At 46.3% G+C, this 23,861-nt stretch overlaps 1 protein-coding gene across 2 annotated transcripts in view; it reads left to right on the top strand.

The window, feature by feature from the left end:
- Window positions 1–23,861, top strand: part of HTRA1 (HtrA serine peptidase 1) — a 42,321-nt gene that overhangs the window by 3,718 nt on the left and 14,742 nt on the right. Inside the window, exons 2-4 of one of the 2 annotated variants that reach the window (XM_073546586.1) lie at window positions 1,306–1,765; window positions 6,500–6,599; window positions 11,783–11,990. In XM_073546586.1, the coding sequence (XP_073402687.1) occupies window positions 1,363–1,765; window positions 6,500–6,599; window positions 11,783–11,990 (711 nt within the window). In that variant the 5' untranslated portion in view covers window positions 1,306–1,362. Of the gene's footprint in view, window positions 1–1,305; window positions 1,766–2,040; window positions 2,055–6,499; window positions 6,600–11,782; window positions 11,991–23,861 lie in introns of those variants that run through there. The other variant, XM_073546587.1, reaches the window with a different exon arrangement.

Here is a 23,861-nt window from a genome sequence, read left to right as displayed (position 1 = left end):
ACTGCTGGTACACAGGCTCATACACTGATACACAGGCTCATACACTGCTGGTACACAGGCTCCATACACTGATACACAGGCTCATACACTGCTGGTACACAGGCTCCACACACTGATACACAGGCTCATACACTGGTACACAGGCTCCATACACTGCTGGTACACAGGCTCATACACTGATACACAGGCTCATACGCTGGTACACAGGCTCATACACTGATACACAGGCTCACACACTGCTGGTACTCAGGCTCATACGCTGGTGGTACACAGGCTCATACACTGCTGGTACACAGGCTCATACACTGATACACAGGCTCATACGCTAGTACACAGGCTCATACACTGGTATACAGGCTCCATACACTGGTACACAGGCTCATACGCTGGTACACAGGCTCATACGCTGGTACACAGGCTCATACACTGGTACACAGGCTCCATACACTGGTACACAGGCTCCATACACTGCTGGTACACAGGCTCCATACACTGCTGGTACACAGACTCCATACACTGATACACAGGCTCATACACTGCTGGTACACAGGCTCATACACTGGTACACAGGCTCCATACACTGCTGGTACACAGGCTCATACGCTGGTACACAGGCTCATACGCTGGTACACAGGCTCACACACTGATACACAGGCTCATACGCTGGTACACAGGCTCATACACTGATACACAGGCTCATATGCTGGTGGTACTCAGGCTCATACACTGGTACACAGGCTCAAACACTGCTGGTACTCAGGCTCATACGCTGGTGGTACACAGGCTCATACACTGCTGGTACACAGGCTCTTACACTGCTGGTACACAGGCTCATACACTGCTGGTACACAGGCTCATACACTGCTGGTACACAGGCTCATACACTGCTGGTACACAGGCTCATACACTGCTGGTACTCAGGCTCATACACTGGTACACTGGCTCATACACTGGTACACAGGCTCATACGCTGGTGGTACTCAGGCTCATACACTGGTGGTACTCAGGCTCACACACTGCTGGTACTCAGGCTCATACGCTGGTGGTACACAGGCTCATACACTGCTGGTACACAGGCTCATACACTGCTGGTACTCAGGCTCATACACTGGTACACAGGCTCACACACTGCTGGTACTCAGGCTCATACACTGGTACACAGGCTCATACACTGGTACACAGGCTCCATACACTGCTGGTACACAGGCTCATACACTGGTACACAGGCTCATACACTGGGGATAGCCCTAATGTGATTGCGGCCAAAAGTAGCTCTGTCACCGATGCCACCTTTGTCTTTCCCAGGAGTGATCGCGGCCGTCGTCAGTGGGGCGCCCTCCCGTGGTGTGTGCCAGTATTACAATGCTGTGGATCGTGCTGCTCCTGTCTTGTGGGGTCCCCGCTGCTCTGCTCCCGTCCCCCCGATGCCCGGCGCGCTGTGACCCGTCCTCCTGCCCGCCGGCGCCCACTGACTGCCCCTCTGGAGAGACTGCTGTGCGCTGCGGCTGCTGCACCGTGTGCGCCGCGGGAGAAGGGGAGAGATGCGGGGAAGGAGCGGCGGATCCCACCTGCGCCTCCGGCCTGAGCTGTGTGAAGAGCGCGTCCGGGGGCGCCCGCAGCTGTCAGTGCCCGTCTCCCCGGCCGGTGTGCGGGAGTGATGGCAAGACGTACAGCAGCCTGTGCAAGCTGCAGGCGGAGAGCAAAGCGGTGCAGAGCCAGGGCTCCGCCGCCATCATCCCCATCCAGAGGGGAGACTGTCAGCAGGGTAAGCGCTGCGCTCATTCATTGCTGCACTGCCTCTAGGACAGCTGGGCGACGGCCAGTGCGGCTGCTGCTGTGCGCCGGGGTTGTCACTCAGCTCGCCCTTCATGTTCCTGGTTAGGAAATGTCACATGATGTTTTCTCTTTGCAGCAGTGTTTTCTGTCACACCTGAGAAATGCAGCAAGTCTGCAAAACCTGCTCCGCATTCCGCACACAGCATCTGCGCTGCGCGATGCGTCTCCATGGTGACGGGCGCGGATCCCTTACGCTGCGTTCCCACAGTCAGCGTTTAGTAAGTTTTTGATGTGGCCGATTCGCATTTTTTTTCCATAAATACTCAGCTTAAAAAAATCACAAAAAAACTCATCGTGGGATCGTAGCCCGGATTCTGCTCTCCTGAATGTGAGGCCCTGTTCAGACAGCTGTGCAGTATTACCTACAGGTGCTTTTCCCAGCGCTCGTACCCATTAGCTACAGTTTATGGCGTTGTTCACATGTCCTACATCATTTAAAGACCTATTTCCGCAGAAAAAAAAGATAGAGACGACAGACGTGCGTTTATGATCCAATTAACAAACTCACTATCTCAAGTGAATATGGGAAAAACAGTCGCACTCAGATGCCATCCGTGTGTCCTACAAATACCGTCCTGTATCTACTGTTTAATGGGTAGAAGAAGCTTAGAATTGGGGGGGGGGTTAGCGTATAGAAAAATGGGCGCCACGCTGATACTAAAAACGAACACATGGACCATAAAGGGATGAACATCGGATGCAGCACACTGGGGAACAACACAAAAAACTCAAAAATGACTTTTGAATGAAGCCTTAGTAAGAAGTAAGGGCAGTTGGCATAGAGTGAGGGTTCACACTGTGTTTTTTTGGCTTTCAGCATGAAAAAAAATCTTTCTCTCCTCACCTCTCCTCCTCTCTCTGTCTCTCTCCTCTCTTCTTCTCTCCTCTCTCACTTCTCTCCTCTTCTCTCTCTCCTCTCTCCTCTTCTCTCTCACTTCTCTCCTCTTCTCTCTCTCCTCTCTTCTCTCCTCTTCTCTCTCTCTCCCCTTCTCTCTCTCTCATCTCTCTCTCCTCTCCTCTCTCCCCTTCTCTCTCTCTCATCTTCTCTCTCTCCTCTTCTCTCTCTCTCCCCCTTCTCTCTCTCATCTTCTCTCTCTCTCTCACTCTCTCTCCTCTCTCCCCTTCTCTCTCTCTCATCTTCTCTCTCTCCTCTCCTCTCTTTTCTCTCCTCTTCTCTCTCTCCTCTTTTTCTCTCTCCCCTTCTCTCTCTCCTCTCCTCTTCTCTCCTCTTTCCCTCTCTCCTCTCTCTCTCCCCTTCTCTCTCCCCCCTTCTCTTTCATCTTCTCTCTCCTCTCCTCTTTCTCTCTCTCCTCTCCTCTTCTCTCTCTCTCCCCTTCTCTCTCATCTTCTCTCTCTCCTCTCCTCTCTCTCCCCTTCTCTCGCTCTCATCTTCTCTCTCTCCTCTCCCCTCTTTCTCTCTCTCCTCTTCTCTCTCTCTCCTCTCTCGCTCTCTTCTCTCTCTCCCCTTCTCTCTCTCTCATCTTCTCTCCTCTTCTCTCTCTCCTCTCTGTCTCTTCTCTCCTCTTCTCTCTCGCTCTCCTCTTCTCTCTCTCTCCCCTTCTCTCTCATCTTCTCTCTCTCCTCTCCTCTTCTCTCTCTCCCCCTCTCTCTCCTCTTCTCTCTCTCCTCTCTCGCTCTCTTCTCTCTCCTCTTCTCTCTCTCCTCTCCTCTCTCTCCCCTTCTCTCGCTCTCATCTTCTCTCTCTCCTCTCCCCTCTTTCTCTCTCTCTCTCCTCTTCTCTCTCTCTCCTCTCTCGCTCTCTTCTCTCTCTCCCCTTCTCTCTCTCTCATCTTCTCTCCTCTTCTCTCTCTCCTCTCTGTCTCTTCTCTCCTCTTCTCTCTCGCTCTCCTCTTCTCTCTCTCCTCTCTCGCTCTCCTCTTCTCTCTCTCCTCTTTTCTCTCTTCTCTTCTCTCTCTTTCTCCTCCAGAAACACAAGGGAGAAACGTGCACAGACCGGATTAATTTCTAGTAACAAATCTGCACAGCAAAACCGCATTAAAATCCACATGAAATCCGCACGCGTTTTACCCTGCGTTTTCTGCCAAGAGATGCTGATTGAAAATTCCGCAGGCTAATCCGCAACGTGTGCACACACCCTAAAGAGTGAATGGCTTCCTTATGAAGTCGCTCGAAGAATGAATGTTACCTCTTTTAGCTTTAAATCATTTTTATGCAGAATTTGGAGCAGATTCCAAAAATCCTCTGTAAATAGCTGACACCGGGCTCACACACTGGCATACAATGCTGATGAATATGCCTGCCAGCTGAATTGCAGAGCTGACTTTTGGATTTCTGCTGCGGATCTGCTGTTTGATCTGTCACAAGGATTAGGCCTGATTGACACATAATGGGTAGGGATGGATGAGCGGACCCGTAGAAGTTCGGGTTCTGGTACCCGACCCAAACTTTATTCCAAAGTTCTATTCGGGTACCCAAATTTCAACCAAAACCCAAACCCCACTGAAAACAATGGGGACCCGAACCTTTGATCTGGAAAAATTCTCTCTCTCAACAATGGCCTCCTACCGGAACTCCGAACATTGCACCAGACTCCCAGGAGAAGTGTCCGGCACGAACTCCGATCTTTGTCAGTTCAGGTTCACTCATCTCTAATAATGGGGTAAAAGCCCGGTTCACTCTGCGCTCAACCCCACGCACAGCGGTCCCAACGGGGGTTACGTCGGAACCTTCCCTGCAAAACAGGGTGTATGTGTAGATTTGGGTGTATGTGTAGACTATAATATCCTCTATCATGCCCCCCTCGGTGTGACTGACAGCCTGCGAACATTCGCCGCTATGGTCGGCTGTTAAACACACCCAGATAGATGCTGTTATCGGAACTCCTACATGTTTGTTCAGCTTCATCAGAGTTTGGTCCGAGTGTCATCAATTTCTCTACCTTCTCCTATCTAGCATGGTTTCCGATTTTTTTTAAGGACCCATAGATCTGCGGTGACTATTTTGATCCGGCACTTGGATCAATACCGGACATGTATCTGCGATTTTGCGCAGACCGTTCGGTGTGCAAAAAAAGAATTGAACATGTGAAAAGCCCTATAAACTATACTAAGTGAAGAACAAGGGAAGAACTGAATAAGTCAGTGCTGTATTGTCAGAATTATCTACACACCTATAAATACATGTGGAAAAAGGTAAAAAAAAAAAAAAAGCCAGCCGCTCGCTCATGTACTAAAAAATATCTGAAGGGCGGCCTGACAGGTCTCGTTTACATCCGGTTTTGATCTGTTTGGGTGCTAAGCCCCTGAAATACATGAAAAACGTGTCCAAAGGGGCCCATTATTCTGACTTAGGCCACAAGTGTCCATGTAGCCTATGTCTGGCTGGTAGACATTCCTGTATTACTTCGGATGGAGTGGGATTCCTGCCAAGGTTCACCCCTGGCACCGCCGCCATAGGCACACGACATTGAAGATGAGGGGCACATGTGGCGGTGCATAAAGTCACTATGCCAGATCGTAGTCTGGACTAAGGGCAGTGAATTCTATTTTCACTATTGTTGTAAAGAGTAACCAAATTTTTATTTTATTTTTTACAATTTTGTCCGCCATGGAAAGCTCTGAAAATCACTTTATTAGGGAATTTGTCTTCATTTCTGCAAACAAAAAAAATGCATTTATGTGGCTTCCAAGCTCCTGCTTTTCCTCAGCCTTCCTTCAGGTGTATTGATATCAGCACATACTCATTTGGAGTGCAGATGATGGCAGTGATCGGGTCAGCACTAGAGATGAGCGGATTGATTTGTAAGATTCTAGGCCGACATCCAGGTCCGTAGTGCTCAGCGGCTAGATGGGAATCTCACGAATCTCTCCCTTCCAGCGATACCGGGACGGCATTTCATGTGTCAGAGCTGGTGCAACGTACGGTAATCTCTGTGACATGAGACACAAATGATGGCGCCCCAGCCCAGGCTAATGAAAAGCCGTGCCGGGGATGCTGGAAGATAAGAGATCCCCGTCAAACCGCCAGGATGATGGATCGGAGATCCTTGAATGGATCCGTTCTTTTCTAGTCGTGAGTGTTCTGCTTATCACGGTCCGGACCGGTTACAGGCCACCTAAAGATGACAGTCTCATAGGCTTATACTGTATATGAAGCTGTATGTATGTGACTCGCGGCCATTGCTGACCCTGATACCTGGACATCTGAATTCAGCCTCAGTGGGACACTGCTTAATGACCCTTTCTCTGCCATCATCTGTACTCCAAAGAAATACGTTCTAATATAGAATTAGATGAATACAGCCAAATAGACTGGGAAAAGCAGAGTTTTGGAAGCCAGCGCCATGCCATTTAGGAAGGAATACAAATCATCTAATAAAGTGATTTGCAAAGTTTCCTAACTTTCCATGACAGACAAAATGATTAAAGAAGAAAGAAAAGTTTAGCTACGAATTGTGCCATTGACATAGTGTAAAGTTTTTCTGCCCCTTTAGGAGTCTGGAGCCTTTTCTTAGGAGAAGAACGTGTTGATAGCGCAGATGGAATTTACGGGGGTTAAGGAATGTGTGAGAACTGATGGACGGCCATAGACGGTCCTGAGGTTCAGTAAAGGTCGTGTTTACTGTAGCTAAGAAAAAAAAAATTCAAGTTCAACCACCAAACCGAACCCAACATATGTCACATCCCATAATTCTATATTACAGGACAGAAGGACCCCGACAGCCCCCGCTATAAATACAACTTTATAGCTGATGTGGTGGAGAAGATCGCACCGGCTGTTGTGCACATTGAGATCTATCGCATGTAAGTTCCTCCAGTGCCATAAGTACAAATATAGTTTACCGGTGACAGGCTGCAGACATTAATGTTAGTCTCCAGATGGAATAACTTGACCTTGCGCCTGACATGGCATAAAGTAATGTACAGTGGGAGAAAAAAGTATTTGGTCAGCCACCAATTGTGCAAGTTCTCCCACTTAAAAAGATGAGAGAGGCCTGTAACTGACATCATAGGTAGACCACAACTGTGAGAGTCAAAATGAGGAAACAAATCCAGAAAATCACCTTGTCTAATTTGGCAAGATTTATTTTGCAAATTATGGTAGAAAATAAGTATTTGGTCATTAACAAAAGTTCATCTAAATGTTTTGTTATATATCCTTTGTTGGCAATGACAGAGGTCAAACGTTTTCTATAAGTCTTCACAAGGTTGGCACACACTGTTGGTGGTATGTTGGCCCATTCTTCCATGGAGATCTCCTCTACAGCAGTGATGTGTTGGGCCTGTCACTGGGCAACACAGACTTTCAACTCCCTCCAAAGGTTTTCTATGGGGTTGAGATCTGAAGACTGGCTAGGCCACTCCAGCACCTTCATATGCTTCTTACGAAGCCACTCCTTCATTGCCCTGGCAGTGTGCTTGGGATCATTATCCTGCTGAAAGACCCATCCACGTTTCATCTTCAATGCCCTTGCTGATGGAAGGAGGTTTGGACTCAAAATCTCACGATACATGGCCCCATTCATTCTTTCATGTACATGGATCGGTCGTCCTTGTCTCTTTGCAGAGAAACAGCCCCAAGGCATGATGTTGCCACCCCCATGCTTCACAGTAAGTATGGTGTTCTTTGGATGCAACTGAGCATTCTGTCTCCTCCAAACACAACGAGTTTTATTTCTACCAAACAGTTCTACTTTGGTTTCATCAGACCATAGGACATTCTCACAATACTCTTGGTGGCTGACTAAATACTTTTTTTCCCCCACTGTATATCTGACATAACAGTAGACATGTTTCAGCCATCGCCTGTGTATGATGTCTTCTGTGATCTGCAGTTAGATCCGGGAACCTTCAGCTGTTTTTACGTTAGGTTTATGTCTTTGGTTCTTTTTGGGTGAAATTTGTAAAAAAAAAAAAAAATGTATTTGTCTATCCTGTATTTCTTAATTGCCGCAGAAAACAGTGATCAATTTACTTCCACCATCACCATCATTTTATGTCCAAATTTGTGCCCTGATTTTTTTCAGAATTTATGTATTTAAAGGGGTTGTCCGGGCTTTTCACATAATCTCAGTACATATCTGGACTGCAGAATTATGACAATAAGTAATTTACTTTCTGTCACTAGTTTGCACGGTTTTCTAGATATTCTGAACAGAACGTCCAAGGGGGGGCGTGTTATGGCATTGAAATGAGAACTGGTCGTAACCTCCTACTCTACTCCAAACATGCCCTCTATAGCAACAACCCCACCGTCCATAGCTACAGGTCCTCCCCGTCCACATGAAGCAGCCCTCATCACACAGTAACAGATACTTCCCCTCCAGCAGCCTCAGTGCAGAGAGCAGACCACCCAGCACACAGTTATCAATGGAAAGTGAAACCAGTGAGGGGGAGGGAAAATCGTCCTGTATTCTAATCTGCACAGGGGATGGCAGTCACTGATGTAATCTGTTCTGTGACAAAGCCTCTGCTGTGTGAATGAGACAGCTCTGTGTCACTGATGTCTTCACACAGCAGCAGATTTGGTGCAGTGTATGTGTGAAGCTCCACCAAACTCCCAGCAAGCTCCACTGACCAGCACCACCCACTGCCCACTCATTGGCTGGCAGTAAACTGCACCAGCACTCATCTTTATCATCATTCCAGCACTGGAAAGAACACAGCAGTGATCCAGTATTTGTGAAAGCAGCACAATACATACATACATACACCCCCCAACACTTCACACTGTTACAGCTGCTGATTGGACAGGCTGCTCCCATCAGTATTTGTGTCATTAGAGACACAGTGCTCACACATACACTGCACCAAATCTGCTGCTGTGTGAAGACATCAGTGACACAGAGCTGTCTCATTCACACAGCAGAGGCTTTGTCACACAACAGATTACATCAGTGACTGCCATCCCCTGTGCAGATTAGAATACAGGACGATTTTCCCTCCTCCTCACTACTTTCACTTTCCATAGATCACTGTTCAGTGTGTGTCTGGGGGAGGAGCAGCTGCTCTCTGCACTGAGGCTGTTAGAGGGGGAGGATTTGTTACTGTGTGATGAGGGCTTTTTTATGTGGACGGGGAGGGACTGTAGCTATGGAGGGTGGGGTTGTTGCTATAGAGGGCATGTTTGGAGTAGAGTAGGAGGTTACGACTAGTTCTCATTTCAATGCCATAACACCCCCCCCCCTTGGACGTTCTGTTCAGAATATCTAGAAAATCCTGCAAACTAGTGACAGAAAGTAAATTACTTACTGTCATAATTCTGCAGCCCAGATATGTACTGAGATTATGAGAAAAGCCCGGACAACCCCTTTAATGCACTTTATATATCAAGCTAGAGATCTGAATCCTGTGGTTCCCTTTAAATAGCAATTTAAATGTGTAATGGGGTTATCTGTTTTTATTTTTTTTAACTGGGCTAAGAGTAAAAAAAAAGGAGTTAAGTTAATTAATAAGAAAATACCACTCACCTATTCAATTCTTCGTTGCTCCAGTGCCGTTGCATTAGTGGTCTTCACCGACTCGGCAGCAATGAGGTCACGTACATTATTGACTTGTACAGTGCAGCCAATCACTCTCATCTGTACCGAGATCAATGATTGGTTGCAGCGGTCACCTTAAAGGATGTTTTGCCATAAGATGATAAATGTATGATTGCTGGGAGTCTGGCTGCTGATTCTGAGGACAGGGAGCCCAAAGTGAATGGTGCTGTGGTGAGCGTGTGTCACCATCACTGCCGCAGACAGTCGTTGGAGCAATGGTCGCACATTCTCACGATCACTCCATTCACACAGAAGACATTGGGACTTTGTTCTCGTGAATGGTCGTGACCCAACATTTGGAAGCCCCCAATTATCCATGGATAGGTGAGATATGTTGGTTTTGTATGTGACATCAACACTGCAGGACCAGCATGGATCACTATAGTGGTGGCGCTGGAGCAACAGGGAATCCAATGGATGAGTATTATTTAGGGTTTTTTTTTAGCAACGTAATATATTTTCTGCTCTTACACCAATTTTTCTGAATTATTGAAAGGCCTCCTAGTTGCAGGCAGTCCAAAAAGTGTAATTACCTACAACTGACACCTAAAACAAGTTTCTAGAAAAGTTAGACAAAATGATAGGGCGTTGATAATATAATATAAGGGTAGCATGGGCCAAAGTGTTCTGCGTGATCCTAAACACTAGTGACATGGGTTCCTCTGGGTGTGTGTGGTGGTGTTCCCTTCAGATTTTTCCCATTCAGGCCGCATACCCTCAATGACACAGGAACCCTGGATGTAGAGCATTAACAAGGAAAAATTCAGTCCATTTTATAAAAACAGAAAATTACTGATGTAAGACATATACAGTATTTAGCAGGTGCAAAGCTTGGAGTTCACATCTTCTGAATTGCACAGGAGGTATAAACTTAGTAGTCACACGTCGCAGCACATCACTTGTTAGCAACAACATTTCATCATACGTATTTGACAGTCATATCTTATCTTTACTAACCGTTCTCCAGTGACCATATAGCCCTCTTCAGCAGTAGCCATGCCCAAATCTGGCAAGCTCAGCATGTCTTCACTAACACCCCCAGGTTCGGCCTACACATTGCCTTTGCTGCGGAAGTGGGGATGCGGCTATCAGAGTCAGCTTGAGTCCCAAAAGAGAAGGCACAGTTTATTAAGGTCTGCGCCTTCTCAGTCATTGTATACAAAGTGCTAAGTAATCACTGTGTACACAGTATAAGGATCCGCTGATGGTCAAGTGATCACTGTGTATAGAGAGGAAGCAGGAGCTGCTGGCTCATAGGAGACCTGGACAGCTCTGCAAAACATAACCAACAAATAAAGTTGCACTCTGTAGCATGAAAACATGAAATATGAATTGCATTACTGCTCTAAAAAATAAGAAAAATTGAGAATACGTAGTGCATAAATTGGCCAATTCATGTGTACACAGCCCAGCAGCCACGATAGGACGATTCTCGTTGCTGGGAACCTATCTAATGAAAATCCTCTCCTAGGCTGAAACCTACATTTATGTGGGTAGATAGCGCTACTAAATATCCAGCAGACTGCATTTTCCCTTCAACTGGACCTAATATATACCGGCCCCAATTACAAGGGAAATAAAATTAAAGATTTTTTTGCCCCCAAAGGTCTTTTATGATCAATGTGTAAAATAAATGAAAAATTAAAAAAAAATGTTAAAAAATAGATTGATTAAAAAAAAGTCACTGTTAATCCAAATCATTGCTACTAGCCTCGCTCATGTAAAAAACAAAACATGTCTTATATAAAAAATATTTGCTACAGAATGGGGAGCAGATTTATTTACTGTATGTATTTTTTTGTCCTGTATGGTCATTAAGAAAATGATTTCTCTTATTTTTCCACACGTATCACCATATATCAGCAAAAAAAAAGAAAAAATATAACAGTAACAATAAAATATGACGGAAAAATAAACACCTATGCATCATGAAAAAAGGAAGCTAAAATTATATAAATATCCGAATGAGAATTTTTTTTTTATACTTATGTCAACTGCATATACGAATAAACCCCAAAAATGTTCCTGGTCAGGAATGGGGGTAAATGGCCCGATTTTGCGTCAAACATCAACATATGGAAAATGCAGCAATAAGAAACATATTACCACTAGGTCTACAGGAAGATGGTTCTTCTTGGGCCTTACTCTAAGGTTACGTTCCCACAATGAGTTTTTGGTGAGGTTTTGGTTTTTTTTTTTGCTGTGTAATTTAAAAAACCCCGCAAGTAATTTATTTTAATTAATAAGTGCAAAAATGGTGATATCAAAAACTCATTGTGGGAACATAGCCTTATAATAACACAATATCAGAAGTATCAGATGTTAGTTAATAGATCAAAAAGATTTTAAAAAAAAGTTTATATCATGTGTTGTTCCTTTTCTATAAATTTACATACACTTTTCTTATCTTGATGCAATCATATCACCGCCATCTCTTGTTCTTAGGTTTTCTTTCTTCGGAAAACGGGAAATTCCAGCAGCCAGCGGCTCCGGTTTCATTGTCTCGGAAGATGGCTTGATTCTTACTAATGCCCACGTGGTCACAAACAAGCAAAGGTTAAAAGTGGAGCGCAGTGACGGGACTACCTATGACGCCAAGATCATAGACGTGGATGAAAAGGCCGACATTGCCTTAATCAAAATCAAAGCAAAGGTACTGAGATATTTATGCTTATTACACTCCAACCTGCGGCTACTACGACTTCCAGCAGACCATTACAGTCTTGGTCTAATGGGACGTGCCGGCCGTTATAGATCTGTACCATGGTCTGGTTATAGATCTTGCTGAGGATCTACTTCCAGAGCTTATTGTAAATTACCAAGGTGAGACATGTAATGACTGACAGTCTACATGTCTTACACCTTTCATTTAAAATAATTTTTGTAGGCCAATTCTCGGGGGAATCTTGGTCCGGCCCATAGATCTTAACGCGCATGCATCACTCTGCAAACAATGACGTTGCAGCTGCCCTAATAATTAGCAGAGGCGAAAGGGATGCCGGCACGTAGGAGGAGGTTCACGGGGCTATAGTTTGGTGGCCGCAGGTTACTGACATGGCTGCTGGATCAGGGAGCTGCAAATCTTTTTGATCGACTCTAAACCCATGTTCCCACGTAGCTTAAATGTTGTGGGGTTTTTTTTTTGGTATGGAAAGTCTGCTTTATATAACTGTATAAGCAAAGTGGGTGCGATTCCATGACATCTCCTGCCCACCGTGAGTTTAAAGGCGCTGCTGAACTGTACAGCTGTTGGTGCATCTTTTCTCTAAGGAGCCTTAAAAAATCACAAGTGAAAAAAAAGTTGCACTTTTAAGTGTGGAAGCAAAACTTTTCTGTACTAGAACGGACGTTAAAAACGCTGCTTCAAATCTGCGCAAACACTCATCTAATAAGAGGGGAAGCGCAGCAAAAATTCAATTTTCATTTGTTATTGCATATTTTGATCAGAAAACGTGCAGAAAAAAAACTACGTGTAGACACAGCCTTATCAGAGCACCTCTGAGTTACATTCAGTCTGGATATAGAAATGCTCACAAGTCCAATATCTGATCATGAGACGTTAAAAACTCAGTTTTCCAGTCCGGACTTTAAATATTTTCTTTATTTGGAATGTGGCTGCAGTGTTTCTTGGGTTTCTGCAGTGAATCCCTTCAGGTTAATGTCTCTGCATGCACGTCACACTTGTACACATTCATATAAAGAAAGATGAAAGTGGGGGCAAGTCCGGATCAGCCTGCCATACACACGGGGAGGACTGAGTGCAGTACTACACAGGGTGTGTAACACCAGCTGGGAGATTATGGGATCGTGTACCTGACACATGTGAGTCGCTGGGTGCGCTGGACTCCTGCCAGAGAGCAGAACTCGTGAGACCTCTCTGGAAATGTGTGACAGCACAATCCCGTGGCCGGACACAGAGCTGACTACTATGTGTCCAGTAACGCTCCTACACGAGCCAGACTGCGGGTATCGGATTGTTGTTCTGATTAAAGATGACATCATATAAAGTGAAGGGCATGCTGGGAGTTGTAGTTTGACAACCTAGTTGGCTAAATCTGCCAAAGTTAATATTGAAAATGTAGCACTGTCTGTAGGTCTACTAAATCCTTCCCAAACTCCTGCTATGGGTTGTGTGATTTTTCGTTCCTTATAAGGCTAAGTTCACACTGGGCGTTTTTGCAGCATTTTTTAATGCCGTTTTATTTAATGCAAATTTTCAGTATCAGCAAAGTCTATGAGATTTCATAAATCTCATGCACACACCTTGTTTTTTTTTTATCATCAGTATTTTGTGCTTTGTGTGTTTTTTTTGCACAATGGAGCATGTTACGTCTTTCAACGTTTTTTCATCGCTTTTCACCCTTTGAATTGAATGGGTGGTGAAAAAACGCTGAAAAAACGCAGGTATCAGGTTTTTGCTTCATTTTTGGTCACATGCCGACTAGATGTGGGTGGCTTCGCTCAATGACGGTGAATTGAGCGAGGCTGGGCACGTCTAGTCGGAATGTGTGCAAATCATATACTTGCATTCTCATGACCGCCCGCTCCATAGAATCCTAACAGCATGCACTCTGCGCACTTTGAGGATTCACAAGTCTGCAATCACATAGCCTGAACAACTCATTTAAGTGTTTAGTCCCCTTGCAGTGCCACCACAGGGGAAATATAACTTTACATAGTTTAAATGAAAGGGGTTGTCCACTGCTTCCCTCCAATGCTATACACCCCCTTTGGTGCACCTGCTCTCCTGGGGCTTGCATGACATTATGTCTGTGTCGGCCTCTAGCTCCTCTCTCCGCCATAGAATTTTAAAAACACCAACTGTCATCTATCTCAGTAATGGGAAAATCTGTCTTCACTGAATACAGATTTAGGCTGGGATCACACATGCGAGAAACTCGGACGGGTCTCACATCTTAATACCCGGTACTTGGACCGGAGCGTGCAGCTGCATGTATTTCTATGCAGTCGCTCCCGAGTGCCGGCGGCAGTGCCGGGTATTAAGATGTGAGACTCGTCCGAGTTTCTCGCATGTGTGATCTTGGCCTTAGGGTGCAGTCAGACGGCCATATTTCTTGCTCCAGGAACACGTCGCAATCCTCGGACTGACTGCTCTCCTGACCTGTGCGTGACAGCATGTACGTCTATGAAGCTGTCACACTCAGGTCAGGAGAGACACCAGCCAGTCCGAGGATTGCGATGCGATCCTTGCGCAGGATATACGGCCGTCTGACTGCGCCCTTAACCTGTGACTGAAAAGATAAATCCTGGAAATGATAGAAGCGTACTATAGATTTATGAAATAAAAAAAAAAAACAATGGTTACTCTTTAGATTTAGGACAGGAAACCCACAGATGGCACAGACATTGCGGTCAGTTGAGTTAAACTGTCTGAAAGGGTACTTGACATACAAACGCTCCATGGAGTAAGACACCCTTCGTAGTCAGTTTTGCTAATAGATGAATACATATTATAAACCAAACATCCACCTTAAAGAATTGTTATGATATTTTAAAATGATGACGTTTCGCAAGTAAATGGGTTGGCTTCATCTGGTGGCCGGGAGTGCCGCTCAGCAGGAAAAAATTTTGAAGGACTTGACCAGTTCTTTCTTAGCACCCCAGAGATGTCCATTATAATAGTATCTTGATCACAAGGCTCGGACTGTCCACGCATCTCCCGAGCTTAGGGTGACAGCCTCATAGTAATATATGCAGCTGTCATGCTCGCCTTGGTTTGGAGGACACGCGGTTAGAACCTGCATTCCGAGACCGGACTGATGATCATGGCCGTCTGAAGAAGCCCTAATTGTGAGAAGCTTAACAAACCTTCATTAGTGTCTTTTATGTTTGCATAAAAGAAAAAACAGACGACACTTGGATTATGAAAACAGAAAAATGGAGGAAAAACGAACCAGTGCACTAATGAAAAACGCTCCTATTTTTTCACACAGATGTGTGAATTTGGCCGTATGGTTTTCAGGCCTCTTTGGTGTATATACAGTTTCATTGCAAGTAGGTGCACGCTTGCTAAAGGATAATAGTGATTTCATTTTTATGCATTTTTTTTTGCAATCTCCAAAACATTATAAAGTAGGACACATCTGTTCATCCCTTCTTTCTAAACTTTTTTGTGTGGCTGTAAACTTCTGCAATAAACATCACAGCATCTGGCAATTCCACTGCATAAATAGTTGAGGTTACACTGTACACCGTGACATGTACAGTGCTGTATACATATACCTAATTAGTCATGTCAGTGTACGGTGCCATCTGGGAGGCAGACTATGAAGTTGGACTCATCAGTCTTAATCCACATGTTTTCAATGGGCGAGTTCCAAAACCTGTGACTGTGTCCATCAGCGAGGCTCGCTGTCAGGAAATATACGTAATCTAGGTATGCACTCGCTTACAATTCGTGCTTGTCAGAACCTGTCACGGGAAGATATCGTGGAAGAGTCACCCACACAATCAAGGAGGAATCCTTTCCCCGTAGGCGGCAGAATAAGTCAGCAGATATAAAAGCACGCCGCTTATTGATGTACGAAGTGACTTAGTCCTAGCCAGGTGTCGGCCCATTAAGATGAGATGTCGCCTTCAGTAAATCTTCCCTTCGTTAGACGTCTGCTCGCTGTGTGACTCACAGGCAGCTGCTTTTGGCTAAGGACAATGGCAGTGCTCGGAGGAGGCAGCGGTGCTCTGCTCTTATTCTTGGGAAAGTTAGAAAAAGTGATGTGGCAAGTTTTGACTTATGAGAACAATATGTCTATGGTTTTGTAGATTTCCTGCCTGGCACTATGATGTATAACACCACCTTTTTCTTATTACTCAGAGCTTATTTTTTTCAGTTCTTATGAATAGGGGTTTTTTTTTTATATAAGAGGCACATTTATTTTTTGGCCCTCAAAACCAGAATTCCCTCTGTGTAATCAAATGCAGCCTACAAAAACTAAGATCTATATCCCCAACCAGTGTCCGATTGGAGCACCTTGGACCCACCAGAGAAAATCATTCTTGGGGTCCACTATTTAGCTACATAGAAATAAATACAAGACCACCAATTGTACGGTAAAACACGCTAATATCAGGGTATAATATGTGGTAGTACATGTCTTAATTATATAGCAGGGGTTCGGTTAGCCCCCCTCATGTAGTATAATGCAACCCCCATAAAATATAATGTAGCGCACTCAGAATATAGTGCAGCCCACCCATAGAATATAATGCAGGCCCCTCATAGGATATAATGCAGCACCCCTCATGTAGTATAATGCAGCCCACTTATAGGGTATAATGCAGCGCCCTCATAGAATATAATGTAGCCCCCTCATAGAGTATAATGCAGCCCCCCTCATTTAGTATAATGCAGCCCCCCACAGAATATAATGTAGCCCCCTCAGACAGGGACAGACACAGACTGTAGTGGGCCCCTATGCAAGAAATTTTTTGGGCCCCTGCCCTTCATAGGGCAACAAAGTTATTTGTTATTATCTAATATTGAGGCTATGCAGGGCTGGATATAATATCTGTAGGGTGCTTCTGGGCTGTATTTATTATTTGCCAGTTGCAGCCTCCAAATTACATTGCCTCTAGTTGTGAATATATGCAGCCCAGCACAGCCTCCAAATAAAATATGGTATACATCCCAGCATAGCCTTCAGTTAATATATACAGCCCAGCACAGCATCCAAATAACATATACAGCCCAGCACAGCCTCCAGTTAATATATACAGTCCAGCAGCAGCCTTCAGGTAATGTATACAGCGCCCAGCGCAGACTCCAGGTAATATACACAGCCCAGCATAGCCTCTAAATAACATATATAGCCCAAAACAGCCTCCAGGTAATATATATAGGCACCCCCGTTTCCCTTTGTTTCATAATGCTCTCCCCCATATGCGGTCTACTTTTGGCATAGTGCTTCTCGGCCTATGTGACCCCCCCCCCCAGTTTATGCTGCTTCTCCCCATGTGCCCTCCCCCCAGTTTATTCTGCTTCTCCCCCTATGCGGGCCGCCCGATTCATGTTTCTTCTCCCCCCATGAGCCGCCCCATTCATGAGCAGGCATCTCCCCCAGGGCCCCCCATTCATGAGCAGCCATGCTTCTCCCCAGGGGCCCCCCATTCATGAGTAGCCAAGGCCATGCTTCTCCCCAGGCCAGGGGCCCCCCCATTCATGAGCAGCCAGGCCATGCTTCTCCCCAGGCCAGGGCCCCCCACATTCATGAGCAGCCAGGCCATGCTTCTCCCCAGGCCAGGGCCCCCACCATTCATTAGCAGACAGGCCATGCTTCTCCCCAGGCCAGAGCCCCCCCCATTCATGAGCAGACAGGCCATGCTTCAAGTTCTCCCCAGGCCAGGGGCCCCCACATTCATGAGCAGCTAGGTCATGCTTCCCTTCTCCCCAGGCCAGGGGCTCCCCATTCATGAGCATCCAGGCCATGCTTCAGTTCTCCCCCAGGACAGAGCCCCCCAAAAATCATGCCTGCCATGCTTCAGTTCTCCCCCAGGAGCTCCCCAAAATCATGCCTGCCATGGTCCCAGTCCCTCAGTTCTGTTCAGCTCTGGTACTCTTACCTGGAGCAGGCAGGGTAGGCCAGACCAAGAGGATCCATCCACTGTCCGCATATTCCTGAGCTGCAGCATTTAGGTATGGGGCACAGCACACAGTGACTTCACAGACACACACTGACGCTGGCGCTGCGGCTGCAGCCACCGTCCGGCCGGCGCCACATGCACAGTGAGTGACAGTCAGTCTGTCTCCTCCTCTCCTCCCCCACAGCGGCAGCGCAGCACAGCAATGACGCTTATCTCACCTCGCTGCTGGCTCCTCTGCACCGGCGCTCACTCTCTCAGGACCCCTTCCCGCAGCGCTGCTCTCCTCCTTGGGCCTCGGCTCTGCCGGGCTCCACATGGTAAATTTGAATAGGTAATTAATTAGCCATACCTCCCAACTTTTGAAGCAGGGAAAGAGGAGAAAGGCTGTGGTGCGCGACCACACCCATTTCCACGCCCAACCACACTGACTGGTACTGGGGGCATAGTGGCTGGTACTGTGGACACACTGACTGGTACTAAGGAAAAGAAAAAAAACAAAAAGAAAAAAGAAAATAGAGAGAGAAAGAAAGAAAGAAAGGAGAGCGAGAGAGAGAGAAAGAACAGAGGAAGAAAGAACAGAGAGAGAAAGAAAGGGGAAAGAAAGAAAAAGAAAGAAAGAGAGAAAAAAATGAAAGAAAGAACAGAGAGAAAGAAAGAGGGGAAATAAAGAACAGAGAGAGACAGAGAAAGAAAGAAATAAGTAAAGAAAGAACAGAGAGAAAGAAAAATAGGAAAGAAAGAAATAGAGGGGAAAGAAAGAACAGAGAGAGAGAGAGAAAAAAAAGAAAGATTAGAGAGAGAGAAAGAACAGAGAGAGAGAGAAAGAAAAAGAGAGGGAAAGACAGAACAGAGACTGAGAAAGAAACAGAGAGAAAGAAAGAACAGAAAGAAAGAACAGAGAAAGAAAGAAAGATTCTATAAAGATATTATAGCAGCCCGGCTCCCATTGTAATGCCCACCTGAGCCTTCCGGTGCAGGACATATCATGATCCGCACACATGGCCGACATCCCTGATTCCAAGGCGATCCTGCTGTCCGCGCTGTCGGAGGAGGACATGGTGATGGATCTGAAGCATTCCTGGTTCCGTCACAATCGCCTCATGAAATTACCTCTTTTCTGGTCAGCTTCCAGCACATCACTTCTGGTGGAACATCATGTGCGAATTTTAAAGTGCTCCTCGGGGCTCCGCCATGTACTCCTGTGTCCGTGGGAAAAGCCCACTTTGTATGCCTCGTACACACTTGGCTCCGGCTCCATACATCCAGTACACATATTCCTCCACTCCGTACACACACGGCTCCGCATACCCCATACACACGCGGCTCCGCTCCGTACACCAAGTACACACACAACTCCGCTCCCCACACCTCGTACACACGCGGCTCCGCTCCGTACACCTCGTACACACGCGGCTCCACTCCGTACACCTCGTACACACGTGGCTCCGCTCCGTACACCTCGTACACACGCGGCTCCGCTCCGTACACGTGCGGCTCCGCTCCGTACACCTCGTACACACGTGGCTCCGCTCCGTACACCTCGTACACACGCGGCTCCACTTCGTACACATGCGGCTCCGCTCCGTAGACCTCGTACACACGCAGCTCCGCACCCCACACCTCGTACACATGCAATTCCGCTCTGTACACTTCGTACACACGCGGCTCCTCTCCGTACACCTCATACACGCGGCTCCGCTCCATACACCTCATACACACGCGGCTCCGCTCCGTACACCTCATACACACGCGGCTGCTCTCCGTACACCTCATACTCACGCGGCTGCGCTCCGTACACCTCATACAAACGCGGCTGCGCTCCGTACAACTCATACACACGCGGCTGTGCTCCGTACACCTCATACACACACGGCTCCGCTCCATACACCTCGTACACATGCGGCTCCGCTCCATACACCTTGTACACATGCGGCTCTGCTCCGTACACCTCGAACACACACGGCTCTGCTACATCCACACTGTAAAACCTTCCTGACCCCACACAGAAACGTTACCTCATCCAGCCCCATGACAACCAGCGCAGCAGAGTCCTGCAGAGAGCAGACAGACATGGAGCCTGAGGCCCCTGATCATGTGACCCCTGACTCCTCCCCTCTAACAGGTCCTGTGCGCACAAAACACACAGCCCAGCCGCATCATTGCAGGGCAGGCTGCAATGGTTCTAACTGGGAGAGCGAGGATGGTGTCGGATGGGGGGGTGTGGTGGCTCAGTGCAATACAGGAAAAATAGCGTCCCGGGCGTGTCAAAAACTGGACTGTCCTGCGGGAGCCATGAATTAGCCATGCGGTGCTGGAAGGGCCCCCATGCAATGAACGGGCAGCACGGGCAGTAGGTCCATCCCTGCCCTCAGAGTATAATGCAGCCCACCCATAGAATATAATGCAGCCCCCCTCAAAGTATAATGCAGCCCACTCATAGGGTATAATGTAGCCCCCTCATGGAGTATAATGCAGCCCCTCTCATACAGTATATTGCAGCCCCTCCCACAGAATATAATGGAGCCCCCTCAGAGTATAATGCAGCCCCCTCATGGGGTATAATGTATCCCCTCGTAAAATATAATGTAGCCCTTCATAGAATACAATGCAACCCCCCTCATACAGTATGATGCAGGCCCCATAAAATATAGTGTAGCGCCCTCAGAGTATAATGCAACCCACCCATAGAATATAATGCAGCACCCCACAGAATATAATGTAGCCCCCTCAGAGTATAATGCAGCCCCCTCATAGGGTACAATGCAGCCCCCCACAGAATATAATGTAGACCTTCATAGAGTATAATGCAGCCCCCACAGAATATAATGCAGCTCCCTCACAAAATATAATGTAGACCTTCATAGAGTATAATGCAGCCCCCCACAGAATATAATGCAGCTCCCTCACAGAATATAATGTAGCCCCCTCATAGGGCATAATGCAGCCCCTCTCATACAGTATAATGCAGCCCCCTCATAGGGTATAATGCTGTTAGGAACGGCGGAACGCACTAAATAAAAATAATAATAAAGTGTGTGGCAGGAGCAATATGGCGGTATAATGCGCACAGGGTTAAACTTCACCCAGGTGCGCAGAGCAATCTCAGTTAAGTCACAGAGATGCAAAATAAACACAAATACAAAGACTGAGCCTGTTGAGGACACAGTACTCAGTTTAAATACACACACTGTATCCTGTCACAGGAGTAGCCCAAGACGGCAGCACTACGTCCGTCTAGATCTACCGTGTGCTCGGCGTCGCAGCTGCGGACGCTAAGGAGAGCTGCTACTGCAGCACGGCGTGGACACTGCCGCTGAACGACAAAGATATGTATGTATGCGCGCCTTTTATAGCAGCCGGGCCCTTCTGCAAGCCTCCAGATCTCAGAGATGGACCAATGAGATCTGGAGCGGGACCTGAGCACATGACTCCCGATCTCCAATGGGAGATCGTCCCATGAGCATGCTCAGTAGGAGGACAGAAGGACAGCCTCAGGAGAGATTTGCTGCAAGGCAATCTCCTCTGCAATCTCCTCTGCAGTAGATAAACAGCAGGAGACTTCAGAATGTGAGGATCTGGATCCCTGCGGAGTAAACTCAGAAATCCGACTCCTAACATAATGCAGCCCCCCTCATACAGTGGGGAAAAAAAGGATTTAGTCAGACATAAAATGATGGTGACGGTGGAAGGAAACTGATCACTGTTTTCTGCGGCAATTAAGAAATACAGACATAAACCTAACGTAAAAACAGCTGAAGGTTCCCGGATCTAACTGCACATCATAGAAGACATCATACACAGGCGATGGCTGAAACATGTCTACCGTTATGTCAGATATACAGTGGGGAAAAAAAGTATTTAGTCAGCCACCAATTGTGCAAGTTCTCCCACTTAAAAAGATGAGAGAGGCCTGTAATTGACATCATAGAACACAACTATGAGAGTCAAAATGAGAAAACAAATCCAGAAAATCACCTTGTCTGATTTGGCAAGATTTATTTTGCAAATTATGGTGGAAAATAAGTATTTGGTCACCTAACTGACATACTAAGTTGAATGCCAAGTACTTTATTTTATTGCACATTGGTTTTGGTAACCCACTTGAGCACCTCACGGTAGTGCCACGCTAATTTAAAGGAACCCTCCAATGTTACGCCTAGTGCAAGGAATTTGGGTCTCCTAGACATTAGATAAATGTCGGTAAATCGAGGTTTGGACTGTAGCTATCTCTCCCAAGATCTCCATATTCAAGGAGTGCTTGAGTCTATGAGACTACTCTAATGGCGGCTCATCTTCAGGGAGGATGAAGATCCGCAGCTGAAATAATTTCTTCCCCAAACAATCATATTAAGGGAGAGAAGGATCTGGATTTTGGAATTTCAACAACTGAACCCTTTGGTGAACAGATAAGTCACTGCCAGACTCCTCTGATAGCGGCTCTCTCGTAGAGGACACAGTGGCACTCAGTTGAGTGTTCCTCTGTATTTGGGAGTCGGAGAGCTGTCAGCTGAATAACTGTTCTGACTGCTGTCTAATGTGATGGGGGTCTTAAGTTTCTGTGCCTTGTGTGCTCCCACCAGGCAGGACCTAAAGCCATAGCACCAGGGTTGATTCAAGATTTATTGAGGACTCTGTGCAGAACTTTATATGGAGTTACCTTCCTGCTTTTGGAAGGAAGGGAAAGGAAACTAGCTAAAAAAAACTACATACAGTCATGGCACCTGTCAAATACGAGAGACCTGGAGCAGTTTGCAAAAGAAGAGTGGTCCAAAATTCCAGTTGAGAGGTATAAGAAGCTTGTTGATGGTTATATGAACCTATGAAGACACAGCCTTGTATCTTAATTAGACAGACGTAAATTGCCCAGAATCATAAACTGTTGTCTAAAGTATTGACTTGTATTCTTGTAGAATGAATATTTATATTATCTCCTATAGTTTATCTTCTGTTATCTTTGCAAAACAGTAATGGATGGTCACTGAAAAAGGATGTTTGTTGATATGTTACTTAGATGCATTTTCCTTGACTGCAAATAGTTTAAATAATCAAGTAAAGGTACTTGATCTCATCAGCATTCTTCTCCTTATCTGTGATGCTGGACTGAAGGACACTTAAATCTAAAAATAGGCAACATGCCTCTGTATAGAGAGACTCATAGACAGAGAGAGAGCGACAGACAGAGATTCTGCCAAGACAAGCATACATCCAAAGGACCATAAACAGGACAGTAGCCATTTTATATCATGGCTCCATCAGGAGGAACATGGATCTTTCATTGTACAGGAAACAACCTAGGGGTTTTCGGTCCTGGTTGGAAGAATACAGATCTGCTCCATTGACCATCGCTGAACCATGGATACGTTTGGAGAAAGCCAGGATTGGGACCCGCCGGTCACTTGGCTCCTTGGAGATGTTTGGAGAAGCCAGGTTGTGATCCTTGGATCATCTGGCCTTGTACCTTGATGGACTGTCATCTTTCTACGCTTGTCATTAACTCCTTTCTGTGTGCGTGCCACAGGTTAGGTAGCGACCCTGGAAACTCTGATGTAACATCTGCCATTATCCTGGCAAGTCAGCGGAAGGGTGAGACTCTGTGATGTGCACGATCTTGGGGTATTTTGCTGGGTCTGTTCTATGTGTGATTCGCCTGTTTTGTGGTTTAATAAAGCATTGCCACACTGTTTTACCCTCACACTGTGTTGTCTGAGTAGTGATCTGCCCACGGGGAGAGACCGTGGGCGTTCAGTGATATGAGCCCTGCTGCATGCAGTCTTTCTAAAGACAGCCGGGGCAAGCGAATGAGAGCACTCACTGACCCCTGTGTCTCAACAGAAGCAATTGATTGCAGTTATTTATTCCAAAAGGTTTGCAACCAAATATTAAGTTGAGGGTGCCAACAATTTTGTCCTGCTCATTTTGGGGGGTT

This window comes from Dendrobates tinctorius, unplaced genomic scaffold, assembly GCF_039654945.1.
Source record: "Dendrobates tinctorius isolate UK_male_01 unplaced genomic scaffold, ASM3965494v1 ptg000149l, whole genome shotgun sequence".
Classification (NCBI taxonomy): Eukaryota; Metazoa; Chordata; class Amphibia; order Anura; family Dendrobatidae; genus Dendrobates; species Dendrobates tinctorius.
Note: the sequence above shows the minus strand (reverse complement) of the source record. Positions and strands in the feature narration are given on the sequence as shown.